Source organism: Aquarana catesbeiana, linkage group LG01 (genome assembly GCF_042186555.1).
Source record: "Aquarana catesbeiana isolate 2022-GZ linkage group LG01, ASM4218655v1, whole genome shotgun sequence".
In the NCBI taxonomy this organism is placed as follows: domain Eukaryota; kingdom Metazoa; phylum Chordata; class Amphibia; order Anura; family Ranidae; genus Aquarana; species Aquarana catesbeiana.
This window is the reverse complement of record NC_133324.1, coordinates 140,733,658-140,751,475: the sequence shown is the minus strand read 5'-3', so window position 1 is coordinate 140,751,475 and position 17,818 is coordinate 140,733,658. Positions and strand designations below refer to the sequence as shown.

Below are 17,818 nucleotides of genomic sequence, written 5' to 3'. Positions count from 1 at the left end.
TGCTAGCAGCATTAGGATTAAAAATAATCAATGTTGATTGGGAGAGAAGTTCCACTTTAACCACTTGACCTCCAGGAGATTTACCCCCCTTTGTGACCAGGCCATTTTTTGCGATACGGCACTGCATTACTTTAACTGACAATTGCGCAGTCGTGCGACACTGTACCTTTCCAGTGTCGTTTTCAATAAATAGAGCTTTCTTTTGGTGGTATTTGATCACCTCTGTGTTTTTTTTATTTTTTGCGCTATAAACAAAAAAAGACAGACCATTTTGAGAAAAAAAATAAATTTTACTTTCTGATATAAAACATATCCAATTGAAAAAATTTCAAAAATCGAATTTCTTCATTAATTTAGGCCAATATGTATTCTGCTACACATTTTTGGTAAAAAAAATAAATAACATCCCAATAAGCGTATATTGGTTGGTTTGCGCAAAAGTTATAGCATCTACAAACTATGGAATATTTTTATTTATTAATTTTAACCGGTAATGGTGGCGATCAGCGACTTATAGCGGGACTACGATATTGCGGCAGACATTCTGACACTTTTAACACTTTTTGGGAACCAGTGACACTAATACAGTGATTAGTGCTAAAAATACGTGCTGTCACTATACTAATGACACTGCCTGGGAAGGGGTTACATCAGGGGCATTTAAAGGGTTAACTGTATTTTACTATACTGTATGTGCTGCTTTCACTAGGGAAGAGATGGAATTTATTCCCTGCTTTGCAGGAACACAGACTCCATCCCTTCCCTTCTGTCAGAACGGTGATCTGCCTTGTTGATATAGGCAGATTGCAGTTCTGCCTCTCTGCCTGATGATCGTCAGGTGCTGGAGGACATGTAATACCTGGCACCCACCCATTGGCTTCTGCTATGAGTGCCCCCTACTGGAAGTGTGGGATCACGTATATATAAGTGATCCGGCGCACAGCAGCAACCCTGTACCAGTAAAACTGCTTTAGGGGGAATGGAAAGCGGTTAAACCACAGGACTGGGGCAGCGTTGGGTGGTCAGGAGAAACACAGCCTCCTGCAGTGACGTGAAGGAAGACTTAAGAGACTTCCTGCTTCGTCTCAACACCAATCGTATAATGCGGTGTGGAGCATGGAAATAAATGTCACCTGACCTCCAAAGACTATATTTGGAAGTAATTATTCACTATGTTCAGCATACAGTAGCTTTTCTTGATATAGTAACTATTCGTGGATATCAGACATTGGCTATGGGTTTAATGACACTTTAAATGTTGGAGTTTAGACTTGGGTGTACATTTGTTGCAAATGATTTGTGATCTTACATGCAATTTTTTTTTTATATTTTTGTTTGGAATTCATTATAAATTGTACCGTGTGTCTTTTATTTGAATTCACTTCTATTACAGTGATCCTTCCCAGAGCGATAACAACTGTAAAGACTTCTGGATGAATATGCAAGCAGTCACTGCCTACCTCAAGAAATCTTCTGAGCAGAACCCATCTGCCTCTTATTATAATGTGGACATCTTAAAATACCAGGTAGGCTGCATTGATATCTTATCCATTCTTTGTGAAAATAATAGGGATGCATATATATGAAAAGGGCATGGTGTTCTGGTTGTAGTCACCGTTTTTTTTCTGATGAGCAGTGGTATAATCCCCTCTCTGTTGCAAAAATTGTTCTATGTGGAGGTATATTCTAACAATATAGTGTCTATATATTAATCAGCGCAACCTATTAACCTATAATTCAAAAACTTGTGCACTGTAAATGATTGTAAAACAATACTGTGAAAAAAGTCATAAAAAGATATATATTACTAAAAATATAAAATAACACAGGAGTGAATCCGCAGTAATGGCTGCCAGCACCAAAAAAACATGTTCTCACCTCACTTTTAACCAATATAAACATCAAAAGTAGTGCAGCGCAATTATATCAAAAGTGCTTAGTGCTACTAATTATAATCGAGAAAAATAAGGGGACTAGGGGAAAAAAGGGGGGACAATGGGGACTTTATATGAAACACATCACTAGGGCAGGCTGAGTCATCAGATGTAAAAAAATGTAAATTTATTGATACCACATGAGAAACAAGGTGCAATAGATGACACTCGCATATAGTCAATAGATAAGGTACAAAGTATGTAAAACATGGCAGTAGAACATATAATAGTAGCATAGTAACATGTTATACATTGTAACATAGGTAGATTGCAGCATCATCAAAATTACACCCCACATGTGTATACGTAATTCATATTGTATTAAAATCCAACTGATGGCTAAAACACTAAAATGCCCATGATAGATACATATTCGTTGTGACATGTCAAGAAGTTATGAATGTTCAGTTGTATTGCTCGACGCGTTTCGTGGAAGTTTGTCCACTCATCAGGAGCAGCTATCTGGAAATATCTAAAGTAACGTATAAAGTAGTAATTAATTAATATTTAATTACAACAGGAAGAGGGGAAGCAAAACCGCTAGTCCTAACACTCTTACCTGTAGATATAGGGTATAATAGTAGTAGGGCATATATAGGAAAGTTCATGATGGTAGGAGATAACCAGGGGTGGACACAACAACCCCATGGGAGCTGAGGAGGCAACCAAGAGGCGGCAGGGCGAGGCAGCTCAGGACGCCGTAGAGCAATGGGTAGTGAAAAAGTTCACCTAGGTTTCCAACAAGGTGGTGTAAGATAGAGCATTGACCCAAGGTAACTGTAGATAAATAAAATAAAATACGTATAGGTAAAAAACAAGTAATGTTGGATGACCACTAGGTGGAAGATCAAGTGTGGGACAAGGTGAAGTGACAGTGAAGTGAACATAGGAAAAACAGACAGATAGTGTCCGGGAGACCGGTGGAATGAACGAACAAAGAGAGCCCACCACAACACCAAGCGAACAAGGTGAAGGGATAGTGCAAGGCAGGTTAGGTGAGGACGGGTGTATATAGGGGGGATGAAGAAAGCATGGTGCAAGGAGATCTCCGGTTACCTAAGATGACAGAGTCTCAGCCCGCCAGCCAACGAGGTGAACCCCCAACGTCACGCTAAGACGTGCTAGGAGGGAGGAGAGGAGGCAGCCCACTAAGGAGACTAGCGCCTATATAGGCAACCTCCGGCCTCCATCATTATGCACGCCAGATGGAAACAGCGTCACGACGGCACGTGACGTCAATTGACGCCAAACGTGCCGACGTGCGGATCGTGGCGTCGACGCACAGCGGACACCCGCCCCCGATCCCATGACTGGTGGATCAGGGGGATAGGGGGATAGCAACGGTGCGCGTCGCAGCTCCCGGGGATGGAAAGGATCCACCCCCCGAGTATCAACATGAATAGATAACATGATTAAGATAAAACAAAGATGTTCCAGTGATAGCAAGTAAATATAATAACTAAGCATATGACACAAGACCACAGCAATGGTATATATAGTATTTAGTGTGTGTTTCCATCCCATATTAATATTGAAACAAGAGGTATAGGTTAGGACTTTATATGAGACCATGACCATCCGGTACACAGGTCTCCATCCAATTATATCTGAGAAAAATAAGGGGACTAGGGGAAAAAAGGGGGGACAATGGGGACTTTATATGAAACACATCACTAGGGCAGGCTGAGTCATCAGATGTAAAAAAATGTAAATTTATTGATACCACATGAGAAACAAGGTGCAATAGATGACACTCGCATATAGTCAATAGATAAGGTACAAAGTATGTAAAACATGGCAGTAGAACATATAATAGTAGCATAGTAACATGTTATACATTGTAACATAGGTAGATTGCAGCATCATCAAAATTACACCCCACATGTGTATACGTAATTCATATTGTATTAAAATCCAACTGATGGCTAAAACACTAAAATGCCCATGATAGATACATATTCGTTGTGACATGTCAAGAAGTTATGAATGTTCAGTTGTATTGCTCGACGCGTTTCGTGGAAGTTTGTCCACTCATCAGGAGCAGCTATCTGGAAATATCTAAAGTAACGTATAAAGTAGTAATTAATTAATATTTAATTACAACAGGAAGAGGGGAAGCAAAACCGCTAGTCCTAACACTCTTACCTGTAGATATAGGGTATAATAGTAGTAGGGCATATATAGGAAAGTTCATGATGGTAGGAGATAACCAGGGGTGGACACAACAACCCCACGGGAGCTGAGGAGGCAACCAAGAGGCGGCAGGGCGAGGCAGCTCAGGACGCCGTAGAGCAATGGGTAGTGAAAAAGTTCACCTAGGTTTCCAACAAGGTGGTGTAAGATAGAGCATTGACCCAAGGTAACTGTAGATAAATAAAATAAAATACGTATAGGTAAAAAACAAGTAATGTTGGATGACCACTAGGTGGAAGATCAAGTGTGGGACAAGGTGAAGTGACAGTGAAGTGAACATAGGAAAAACAGACAGATAGTGTCCGGGAGACCGGTGGAATGAACGAACAAAGAGAGCCCACCACAACACCAAGCGAACAAGGTGAAGGGATAGTGCAAGGCAGGTTAGGTGAGGACGGGTGTATATAGGGGGGATGAAGAAAGCATGGTGCAAGGAGATCTCCGGTTACCTAAGATGACACATCCAAAATGCAATATAATATACTAATGATTCAAAAGTGCAAGTGCAACATAGTATCCACGTATTACGTAATATTCCATTCAGTTGATATAATAATCCAAAACATATACAGTAAAACCTTGGTTTGAGAGTAACTTGGTTTGAGAGCGTTTTGCAAGACGAGCAACATTTTTTAAATAAAATTTTTACTTGATATACAAGCGATGTCTTGATAGTTGTGACATGATGCTACTTGTATGAGTATAAAAGAGAAGAGAGGCACCTCTAAGTGTAGCAATATGGTTACATTTAATGAAGGTACAACATTTAGCAACATATTGCTACACTTAGAGGCGCCTCTCCTCTCTTTTATACTCTGTAGATCTTTATGGATTTTGCTTCTTAACCCCTTGTGGAGGCTTCCATTTGTGGATGGACATTTTATGGTTACACAACCTGGTCACATGGCTATAATCTTTTTATATGGACTATAAACTGAAGGACCTATGAATAAATGGTTGTGGAATGAATCATCTGAGTTTCCATTATTTCTTATGGGGAAATTTGCTTTGATATACAAGTGCTTTGGATTACAAGCATGTTTCTGGAACGAATTATGCTCGCAATCCAAGGTTTTACAGTATAGAAAAAATTGTATCAAAACAATCTCTTAAACACATCCATAAACGTGTAAAAGAAACATTTGGATCAATCAATAACAAAACAGTCTCTTGGTCTCAGCCATGAATCAACCTCTTCCACCTCTGCAATATATCATAAACAATAAAAAAAGGTGCTTGTGCAATCCACCACCAGTGTTCTCTGGTCGTTAAAACTTGCTGTTCCCCCTGGGGGTCTAATCAATCCTGTATAAATAAGACTCCTCCAGCAAGCTCAACCCGGCTCCCTCCTTCACAGGTGCTTTCACAGGATCATAGCAATATAAAACAGAAAACAACATCTAGTGCTCTCTGTCTAAAAGCTTTATTATTGACAAAACATATGCCGTCACACTCACATAAAAGGAACTAAGAACTTCCATCTGGAACACGTATGCAAAAGCACATCTTTCAGTACCTAAACTGCTGGAACTTTGGGTCTCATGGACCAATCAGTCCGCAAATATCAACAGCCCCTAAGAGTATTTCATTAGATCCTCTGATGTAAAGATGTTACTCTATGAAAGTACAAGTTACATTTTCATTTTGTTTTTTTTTCTTTCTTTTTTTTTCTGCTGCCTTCAAATAAATTGTCACCCCACTAAAACTCCTGGGTATTTCCCTGCACCCCCCCCCCCTTACCCTTATAATAGTGATACCTAGTACTTGATGCATCACTGCATAGTTGTTATAAGTTCACAATTGTTACCTATGACACTGAGTTGCATGCTCCGTCAGACTCAAAACTATCATTCTAACTGCCATATTATCTTTGTTCTCTGAAAACCTTTGCATAAAATCTGAAGTGAAAAAAAAAGGCACTAAGAGCCGTGCCAGGGTATATGAAGTCTACTCTCCACCTGCTCCCCGCCATGTGATTTGGAATGAATTGCCGCAGGATAGAGTCAAGGAATCAGCTCCTAACTCCATGCAGGTTGCGTCCTGGGTGTGGACTTCTTCAGTGGAGTGACAATTCCCAATCTTTGCTGTGTGCTGACAAAAACAGGTCTATCATTAGATGCTTTTTATGCCAAAATAGGTTAGAGATCTGTGTTTTGTTTTTGTTTTTTGTTAGTGAGAAAGCAACAGCGTAAGCGAAGGTAGAGTGGGCTTGAGCAGCTAAACTTACCTTTCCTTCCTGCATCCCTTGTTGACATCTTCTGCTGGGCGCCAGTCTTTGGCTATCTTCATTGATCGCTGGGGGAGATGATATCACTCATGCGCATGAGTGCAGTCATTCCGGCACGCTGTGCTGTGCTGGTACCCTGTTTCCCCGAAAATAAGACCTAGCGTGATTGTCAGTGATGGCTGCAATATAATCCCTACCCTGAAAATAAGACCTACAAGGAGCCAGCACCGACACTCACGCTAGGTCTTATTTTCGGGGAAACGGGGTATGTGCACTGAACTGCGCCTGTGCAGCTCAGTGTACATTCTAAAGAAGACTGAAAGCAAGCAGGTAGGTTTCTTTTAATGCAGAAGAGGAGACATTGCATGTCTTTTCTGCAATAAAGAGCCTGCCTGCTCACAGTTTTTTGCAGCAGGACTTTAGTTCCACTTTAAAGTGGCCCTCTCCTATACCCAGTGAAGTGAATAACCTCAGCTGATAAACAGAGATGAAATAAATCTCCCTACATAAGTTGTACGTGTTTATCTGCTGTCTTCCCCTTTCTACACTCTTTAGAAAGTGCATACCATGTTACAAATCTTTCTTCCTGTTTCAGCAGTGGGTGGGGAGTCTGGGCATACACTGTGTGAGAGCTGATTGGAGGAAAGGCACACCTCCCCCCTCCACATAGAGGAATGAAGAAACTTGCAGAACTGCAGTCTGAATAAACAAGCTCTCTGCTTTATCCTTCTCTAAGCTCCGTCCCCGACACAAATTTCCAGCTGCTGTTATCTTGTGTGTAAGAGAACTTGTCAGAAGTTATGCTGATAACAGAGAAATGAAGCAGCGGAAAGACACAGCATATAGAGCTTTAGAGAGAGAGATGTAAGCACTACAGGTATATATGCCCAGGTCAGATTTCATGAATGGGGTTTACAACCACTTTAATGAATTTGTTGCTGACGTAATTAAGTGCTGGTGTGACAGGACCTTAGAGCTGACGTTTTTGTACTGTGTGCACGGTCATTTTCAGAGTGTTGCTCGCTGTGACGTCTTACGGCATAGGTAAAGCTTGTAACATGTGCACACCGAGGGTTTAGTCTGGCTGTGTTTCTTTTGTTGGAAGACAGGGTGTCTGTATCTAATTTACTGGATGTGGGTGACTTGTTAGCTGAAGTTCATACTTGACTTTTTGGATTAGAGGAATGTAGCGGCAACTGTCATGATCAGTAAAATGTTTACACTGATAGCTGGTGGCATGAGTATGAAGAGAGCTTACTTGTGTTTCTGAAGTAAAGATGGCTACTTTGGGATCCAGGTGGCAGGGAATCAATTTGTAGGAAGTCATGAAATTTGTGTACATTTTTTGTTGAGTTGGTTTATTTACCTTCTGTGCATGACTAACGTGAACAAATAAGCATACTGATTACAGTGCTGAGCAATGTGCATCATATACATGCTGGTTTTCGTGTAAATGTATGGTTGCAGTTATAGTCTGAGATAAGTGAGTTACACAGACCCTTATGTTGAGCAGAAACATATTGGTAACAGACTTTCATGTATGTTACTGAATGGAATAAGAGCTTCATTTTAATCCACTGATAGTCCAGCAGGCTTACGTGTAGAAGGCTTTTTCATTCTGGCTTGGAGAGGAAAGCTGTAAATGGACAGCCTTGTTGGATAAGAATAGGTTCAGCTCACTGCCTGCTGTAAGTTAGAACTCCATGAGTGGGTGCTGTGCTTATACAAATGGTTTAGTAAAGAAACCATTTGAGCACCCTGAGAGCTGAGCATGCTGGTTTGCTTTGTATACAGGCTTACATGATTTCTATCATTGGCTGTTATGGTGATCACATGATCAGGGACACACAGGGAACAAGCAGCCCACACTGCTGCAAGCTCCTAGTATCCACAGTGGAACATACACTCATGTTCCTTCAGCAAGGGGCATCATGTTAAGGAACATTATTATACAAATTGTGAATGAAAAGCCATTAAACTACACCTGGTATAAGTTTGAGCAATTCAGAATGAATCTGTGATTTAAAAAAAAATGCGTAAGCAGAATTAAGTAAAACCCATATCAAAATAATAAAAAGATCCATACATATTGGCAGCTGACGTAGTATGAAAGTCTGCACGTCTACCCTCATAGCGGGAGCTTGCTATGAAGGCGAATACAGGTAGAGCCAGGTGGATTTAAAACTGCTGTAAGCAATGTCTTCTTTCTCATATATGTGACTGTTGATTTCAGAAAGACAACAAATTGTGCGTTGCCTTTTGAAAACAATATCTCTTAATTTCTCCCATATTCTCTCGCCTGGTTCCCACCCCATTCAATCGTCCTTGAAGATCCCCTCATTCATGGGGCCAAATCATGGGTAATCCAGTTGGACTGCAAGAGCCCCACATTCCTTTAGTGATCATTGTCCGGTGTCCTATTCACCGGGCTCCCTCTCATCAGAAGGCATCCAAATTCTCTCAGAGCTCACAATCCCTTGCCCAGTTCGCATGTACTCTTGCCCATAACCTAAAGTAGATCTATCGCAGATCAGGAAATGTGAAATATTGATTTGATGGTATAAAGACACACATGCATAACATTTTCCCAACAACTCCCTGCACCTGTTGGCACCGCAATTCCTCATTGGGCAGCATGCTAAATATATGGTGGAACTGTCCACACATAAAACTACACTTTTTGCTATGGGCACCATAATTCTTAGGCACTGTCCCTTAATTCAAGGACTGGGTCGCCAAGATATGCCTCCTAATAAGGATGGGAAACCTGACAGCATACCTCCATAATACTTGTGATCATTGCAATGCGGTATGAAGTACCTGGGTTATCCCGTACCTGGGTTATTCCCGTGATGTAAAATCTTTCATATTATACAAAAAAAAAAATGGTCTAACTTTACTGATTAGTTTTTCTTTTTTTAAATTCATTAAAGTAATTAAACAAAAAAAAATTGCATTTGAAAGACCGCTGCAAAAATACAGTGTGACATAAAATATTGCAACAACCACCATTTTATTCTCTACGGTGTCTACTAAAAAATATATATATAATGTTTAGGGGTTCTAAGTAATTTTCTAGCAAAAAAAAATGATTTTAACTTCAAACCAACAAATATCATAAAAAAGTTTAGTGTTTAAATGGTTAAACTTTTTTCACTTAGAAAGTCTATTCCATTGACAAATTGTTACAGTGTTTATACTTAAAGTGGATGTAAACCCGAAATAATTTTTTTTTATTTTTTTTTTTGATATCTTACTGTAGAGTATAAGATTTCCTAACATTTGAGCCCAGTCTTGCCACAAAGAGTTAATCTAGCTCTAAGCAATCCTCTTTTATTGTTCAGTGAGATAAATCTTGACAAACAGAGAAAAACTTTGTCAAATCCTCCCCCTTGCTGTGAGTGACAGGTGAATTACATATCTTGTGCATTAGCCTAAGACATGCATTATTTTTTAATTCCCACCCCCACTCCTTTCTTCAGCAGCTCTGCAAGGATTGGCTGTTCCACACCTCAGCATGATTTGGCATGCTGAAGTCATGTGGTTACTTTCCTGTCTTTTCACTGGATGTTAGAGATCATAGCAGAAGTTCAGTGTAAGAAATACACAGGAGAAAATGCATATTGACAAGGGGAGTGTAGAGGTGGGCGGGGAGTCTGACATCACGACTCCACCCACCGAGCTCCAGACAACAGACCCACCCACAGAATCTGCAGTTTTCGGGTCTCATAACAGACAGAGGGGAGACATTTGACAGGTAAAGATACATGCAGGAGGCATGTATATCCTTATAGATAACCCCTATGGCAGTAGTTTAGAAAGGATGACATTGGGTTTACATCCACTTTAAGTTCAACTGATAAAGAATGTATTGATTCTTGGCAGACTGCCCAGTTTTTCTCTTCCTTTCTTTTGATGGCTCTGGCTTCAGAAGAGGAGAGAGAATTCTTTGCATAGAAAGAATTGGGAAACACTTTAGTCAAGATCGCGATAACGATTCTTGACGATTAATCGTGCAGCTCTACTTTGTGAATAGGTTTTTAGAAGTTTCTCTTTGGGTAAAGTGTTGGTCTATTGAACCGGAATGCAATAAGCACCTCCTTTGCATGCCATTCAAAGGACAACATCTCTTTGAGGCTGAAAACATTGAATAAATACAAAATAGAATGTTTGTAATTTTGAAGAGGTGGTGCTTCCCCTGATCTGCCTATGTGTCAGAATGGTATAGCTGAGCTGGTGGACATTTCATGTGTATCGTGGTAGCCACTTCACCAAAAGAAATAGCATTACATTTTTTGTTGAGACAGATTCATTGTGCCTGCTTTGACTGTACATTCAGTAGTGCAGTCTTTGCTTGTTGTTTTTTTTTTGTGTGTACTAGGAGTCTGCACCTCACCGCACACATTGCTAGTAAAGAAAAAAGTACACTGTAAAACACTCTTCCTCCTATCCTCTGTTACTGCTAGTTCACACCAGACGCAGTTCCATTCAGTTTTGTGTGCTTTTTTGTACATAAAATGCATGCACAGTGTTTTCCATGTATTCCATTGGCTCTAGTTCACACCACGCAGTCAGTTTCCGGTCAGTTTATGCACCTGAAACTGACTGCATGGTGTGAACTAGAGCCGTTGGAATACATGGAAAACACTGTGCATGCATTTTTAGTGCAGAAAAAAAGCACACGGAACTGCATATGGTGTGAACTGGCCCTCAGAGTGATGCTATACAGGCCTTGTTTTGCCTACCTAGCATTCAAGTGTTCATGTTTAAAGGATGAGTTCACTTTTTAGAAGAATTAATAAATGCACATTTTTTGGCAGGTAAAAAAAGTGTGCATTTAATATTTTTTTTTTTTTTTTTTGGAGCCTGTAAAGCATTGCACCAGTAATCAGAAAATCGCTGATGCCATGTAGGTCTCCTGCAGATCTGTCAGTGTATCTGTGTGCCCGTACATCCTGTACAGGCAAGCAGATACACTGACAAGAAGAGAGAATGAACTACCATGGATCTCCACAGCACTGTGGTAGTTCATTGAAAACTACAAGCCAACAGCCACAAAGGCTGCCGCACCTTGGCAATTTTCCATTCACAGGACATTGTTAATGTGTGACGCAGCCGGACAGGTGGAGCCCCACTTGGCCATGTGTTTTTTTAAAGTTTTGACAACTTGTGGGGGGAGATCCCCGCTAGCTGTCAGATCGGGTAGGTGCGGGGGGCCAGTCCATTTGTAACATGTTACACCCTAAATATGGGTGTAACTTGTAACGTGTTACAAAAGGTGAACTTATCCTTTTAATGTGTATATTGTGGGCATATAACAGAGGAAATAGAATGTCTACAGTCTGTTACCAAAGGAAAAAGAAGCAAATTAAAGTTGCTAAACCCACAAGAGTAAAATCAGCCAGTATATGCTGTAGAGCCGAAACAAGTAATCAATTAATCGAATATGAATTTAATCGATTACTAGTATTTTCATAATAGATTAATCAGCCAGTAACATAATGGGGTTAAAAAAAACAAAAATTATCCCTTTATAGTACAAAAAGAGCAAATAATCGCTACCGTAAATATTACTTTCACTGTTCCACAGTAAAAAAAATGAACCCCTTACAGTAGAGATTATTTGCTCTTTTTGTACTATAAAGGGCTAATTTTATTTTTTTTTTAACCCCATTAAGTTACTAAATGTCTTAGGCCTAGTTCACATCTATGTGTTTTTTGGTGCGCTTTGCAGAAACACACTACAGTTCATTTAACATGGTTTCCTATTGGACCCGTTCACATCTATGCTTATTTCAGCTGCTTCATATTTGGAAAGGGTCAATGACTTTTTTCAATGCAAAATTTTTTGGTTCAATATACTTAAATGGAGATGCATGTAATGCATTTTTGCAGCAATTTGTGTTTTTTAATCTGCCCAACAACAAATTTGCAAAAAAAAAAAATAAAGCATAAAAAAATGAAAAACACAAATCGCAGCAAAATCACATGTGCAAGAATCAAAACGCACAGCAAAAAGCACTACAGAAACAGATCAAAAGCAAACTGCATAGCTGTGTACCGAGCCTTATGCTGGTCACACAGATCAATTTTCAGACGAGAATATTCATACGAAAAATCTTTGTACGTTCCGCACATTGGGAAATGTCTCACTGCTTGTTATTAGCGCTGCGCCGTGCCGACTTCCTGGCGGGCTCTGCACGTGCAGCATGCAAACACGCCAGAGCTCATCCTTACTCCTGATAGCACAGAGCATTGGGGGCAGTCTGCACTTGCTCAGTTTGTTATGTATTGCTAGAGAGTTTTTTTGGGAGGGTGCATTTGATCAGCATAGGGCCAATCAGCACTGTCTTGACAGAGGGTCAGGGCTTATGCAGCCTCATAGGACAGTCAGGAGAATGAAAACTCCTCCTACAAGCTTCAACCAGTGCTCAGCCAGACACTGATAGAAGTCACAAGACTGCTATATACTGTTGATGAGAAAAGATATTTAGCAGTATATATTTACTAAAAGAATTGCATTTCCATGTTCTGTGTACTGTGGGAGACCAGATATAGTGAATGCAGGCTCCTGGGTTTAGTAACACTTTAAGAATCGTTAATCATTTTTTTTTAATAGTTAAATAGTGCTGTGCTAAAGAAACATACCTCTGTTACATTGGCATAGATGTAGATTAGTGTGACTGTATGCAGGATAATGTAGCCCTGCTTTAGAATAAAAGTGGCCACCCAAATCTTAAATCCCTGGAAATGTATACACAGTAGAACAATTTGCTTAATCTATCGGTAAACTTGTACTTTCAGTTTTGTTCCCTGATGAGCAAAATGTTCCTCGCACAGCATGTCATCTAAGCATTGCTGTGAAATCAGATTTCATAGCCAGAGCCGTATGGAGCCAGAAATGACAAACTGGCTCAGAGCCCTCCGTCTGCCTTGGAAATCGTCCATATGCATCCCAGTGATTATTGGGGTGTAAGGCTGAGCAACACCATAAATAGTTTTCTCTTTTTCTTGATTGAAAAAGTCCTAACCATTATTAGTATCTTCTGGATTGTGGCTGAAAGCCGAAGCTCTCCCTGCCAGCTCCATGCAGAATATCAGTGTGCAAGCGAGTCCAGTACATCAGAGTTGCAGCCGTAGTTTTTCAGTCCAAGAATGTGTGACCTTTGCTCAGGCATTGCTGAATTGCAAAACAACTTCTGTGTACACTACAAAGGTTTTACTCTAGTATTTATACATTTCATCTTTCAGTTTTTAACTGGAAATCAGTCATGCTTATTTGCCTTTTTAGTTCGTTAAGTTTTATGATGTTTCTCTTGCACCATTGAACGTAGTTCTGTATACAAAGCCTTTCACCTAAATTGTCCTGGGCTAAAAAAATCTAATGTGAGTTCTCATTCTAGGTATCGTCAAATGGAATTCAGTCCACACCTCTAAACCTGGCCACCTACTGGAAGTGTAACCCCACCACTACAGATGTCAGGCTAGATTATAAGTACAACCCAGAGTCCATGGTAGTGCCCAGTGCATTATCGAATATACAGGTTGTGGTTCCAGTGGATGGCGGTGTCACAAACATGCAGTCTTTACCAACTGCAATATGGTAAGCTGGTTCTATAGTTGTTTACTAATTTATTCATAGACCTTTTCTGTTCTTAAATTCAGATGTGTTCATTTAATCAATTCCTAAATTTAATTAGACATCAGTCATGTACCATGCTTAGTAAATATCTGCTTTTAACAACATCTGGAATACTTAAAGTGCACCTTCGTCCCAACTATTTACTTTAAAATATGTAAATCTTCTTAAAAAGCAATAAAGGGGCTTTAAAACAAACAAATGACCTTTTTAGCTGTTTGCTCTGTGAAGTTATTCTTTCACAAAGATCACAACAAAGATTCTTAAAGTGGTTGTAAACCGTGGATATTGCAAAAAAACAAACCGCAAGGCAATGGCATAACGTAGTATGCATCACATACTAGCACATTATGAAATACCTTGGAACAAAGCCCTCCAGCGCTGTATTGTCATCGCTGAGATGGCTGACATTTTCCCCCATCTTCCGGGTTTGCACACTCCGGCTATGTAATTGGCTGGAGCTGCGATGACGTCACTCCCGCAGGTTTGTGCGGGAGCCGTTGGTTCTGGCACAAAGTTCCGGCAAGGTATGTCGGACCTTCAGAGTGCATGCACCAGTGATGTCACTTACTGCATGCAGGCTAAATATCTCCTATACGGTGCACGTTTAGGATATATTCATTTTACCTACAGGTAATCCTTATTATAGGATTTCCTGTAGGTAAAAATGACTTTGTCAGGTTTCAGTTCTCTTCCAACAGCTTAGGCCTCGTTCACACTGCCACTCCTGCATTTAGCTTCTCTAAACCCAGGAGAAACTATCTGGGAAATGTAAACAACTGGGTCCCATGCACAATAATGGGTATTTAGCTTAGTACATGAGGCTTTGGAATCTAGACGATGGAAGGTACACGTGCACTGTCCAGACTAAGGCCCCTTTCACACTTATACGACTTCAAAGTCGCACGATTTTACCGCGATTTCGCGGCCGCGATTTTGCCGCGATTTTACAGCGATTTGCCGCGATTTTACCACGATTTGGGAGCAGTACTACTTTGCCACGTTTTTGGCATTAACAAATGAAAACATGCAGTAGTTGGTATGAATCATAAGGGGGAACTCCATGCCAAGTTTTAAATGAAAAAACCGGCGTGGGTTCCCCCCCCCCGGGGCATACCAGGCCCTTAGGTCTGGTATGGATTGTAAGGGTAAACCCCCTACGCCGAAAAATCGGCGTGGGGGTCCCCCCAAAATCCATACCAGACCCTTATCCGAGCACGCAGCCCGGCCGGTCAGGAATGGGGGTGGGGACGAGCTAGCGGCCCCCCCCTCCTGGACCGTACCAGGCCGCATGCCCTCAACATGGGGGGTGGGTGCTTTGGGGCATGGGGGGCGCAGTGCGGCCCCCCCCACCCCAAAGCACCTTGTCCCCATGTTGATGAGGACAAGGGCCTCTTCCCGACAACCCTGGCCGTTGGTTGTCTGCGGGCGGGGGGCTTATCGGAATCTGGGAGCCCCCTTTAATAAGGGGGCCCCCAGATCCCGGCCCCCCACCCTATGTGAATGAGTATGGGGTACATGGTACCCCTACCCATTCACCTAGGGAAAAAAGCGTCAATAAAAAAACACAGTACACAGGTTTTTAAAAAAATTTATTAGGCAGCTCCGGGATCTTCTTCCGACTTCGGGGGTCCTCTTCCGACTTCGGGGGTCTCTCCGCCGTCTCCTCCCGGTGTCCGCATCTTCTGCCGGCTCCTCCGCTATCTTCTGCAGCTCAATTGCTAGCGGTGGTCCGGACTTCTGCCTTCTTCTTTTCTTCCAGAGATGTTGACACGACGCTCTCTCCAGCCAGAATGGTCTCTGTGTGCTCCGCAAGGGACTTATATAGGCGGTGGCCCCGCCCCCTTATGAGGTCACTGTGCCGGGGCATGCTGGGACTGTGCCGTCATAAGGGGGCGTGGTCATCACCCGGTGACCACGCCTCCTAAAACGTCACGGACCCAGCATGCCCAGGGACTGTGACGGCATAAGGGGGCGGGGTCACCACCTATATAAGTCCCTTGCGGAGCGCACAGAGACCATTCTGGCTGGAGAGAGCGTCGTGTCAACATCTCTGGAAGAAAAGAAGAAGGCAGAAGTCCGGACCACCGCTAGCAATTGAGCTGCAGAAGATAGCGGAGGAGCCGGCAGAAGATGCGGACAACGGGAGGAGACGGCGGAGAGACCCCCGAAGTCGGAAGAGGACCCCCGAAGTCGGAAGAAGATCCCGGAGCTGCCTAATAAATTATTTTAAAAACCTGTGTACTGTGTTTTTTATTGACGCTTTTTTCCCTAGGTGAATGGGTAGGGGTACCATGTACCCCATACTCATTCACATAGGGTGGGGGGCCGGGATCTGGGGGGCCGCCTTATTAAAGGGGTCTCCCAGATTCCGATAAGCCCCCCGCCCGCAGACCCCGACAACCAACGGCCAGGGTTGTCGGGAAGAGGCCCTTGTCCTCATCAACATGGGGACAAGGTGCTTTGGGGTGGGGGGGGCCGCACTGCGCCCCCCATGCCCCAAAGCACCCACCCCCCATGTTGAGGGCATGCGGCCTGGTACGGTCCAGGAGGGGGGGGGCGCTAGCTCGTCCCCACCCCCATTCCTGACCGGCCGGGCTGCGTGCTCGGATAAGGGTCTGGTATGGATTTTGGGGGGACCCCCACGCCGATTTTTCGGCGTAGGGGGTTCCCCTTACAATCCATACCAGACCTAAGGGCCTGGTATGCCCCCGGGGGGGAACCCTCGCCGTTTTTTTCATTTAAAACTTGGCGCGGTGTTCCCCCTCTGGATTAATACCAGGCAGCTGTCAGCACTGCCTGTCGCTCATCGGGAAAGGAAAGAAAAGTTTTCCTTTCCCAAATAGCGAGGCCAGGCTTGTGCTTACAAAGTCGTACTGAAGTCGTGTTTATATTATTCAGGCACGACTTGCATGCTACTTCATGGTTTAACATTGAGGTCTATGGAGTACAGCTCGCATAGAAGTTGGACCAAAGTAGTGCAGGGACTACTTTCAAGTCGGCACGACTTAAAGTCGTGCCAATATGAATGGTATTCATTGAAAATCATGGAGAATGACTTGTCATACGATTTTGCAGTACAAAATCGTGGGACAAGTCGTATAAGTGTGAAAGGGGCCTAACTCCCAGCAGCCTTTTAAACTCAATGAGAGGGCTGAAAGCTGCTACGGCTGGATGGTGAAACGAGCGGTACTAACTTTTATGACAGTATGTGCCCAGGATGCCTCGAACGCAAGATGTCTGCACTATAGGCATTCATCCTTGGGTTAGTACCACTCAGTTCACCATCCAGCCACAGCAGTTTTCAGCCTCTCAAAGAGTTTAATGGACTTCCAGGAGCAGGGCTGATCAGGGCATCTTCTGCTCGCACCTAAATGTTGGAGCCTCATGCACCTTGCCTCCCCTATCACTTTTTACTGCTTTTAGATGTGTTGCTATTAGGTACATTTACATGTGTTTAGCTGTGTTTAAACACAAGCCATTTTTCAGCTTTCAGCACTGTCGCACTTTGAATGACAATTGCGCGGTCATGCTACACTGTACCCAAACAAATTTTTTTAGCAAGCAGTTAAAGAAGCGATAATCGGGGCCGGTTCACACTAGAACACTGTGTGGGAAAGGTGTATTCTGTGCGCATTTCCCAAAATGCCTGTGTGATCTGCTGCGGGTATCAATATATTCTTAATGACATCACAAACACAGTATGTTTGTCTTGGATCTTTCTCTTGTGCACATGCTGGCTCTTGAAGTATTAGGCTTAGTTCACGCTGATGCAAATTCCATCCTGCCCTATGATAATGAACTTGTCTGGTGGAGTTTAAACCA

The 17,818-nt window shown here is 42.4% G+C and overlaps 1 protein-coding gene across 1 annotated transcript in view; it reads left to right on the top strand.

The window, feature by feature from the left end:
* The window catches only part of FCHO2 (FCH and mu domain containing endocytic adaptor 2), a 216,302-nt gene that overhangs the window by 179,427 nt on the left and 19,057 nt on the right, over positions 1–17,818 (top strand). Inside the window, exons 22-23 of the mRNA XM_073624347.1 lie at positions 1,394–1,526; positions 13,758–13,957. Of these exons, the coding sequence (XP_073480448.1) occupies positions 1,394–1,526; positions 13,758–13,957 (333 nt within the window). The remainder of the gene's footprint in view (positions 1–1,393; positions 1,527–13,757; positions 13,958–17,818) is intronic.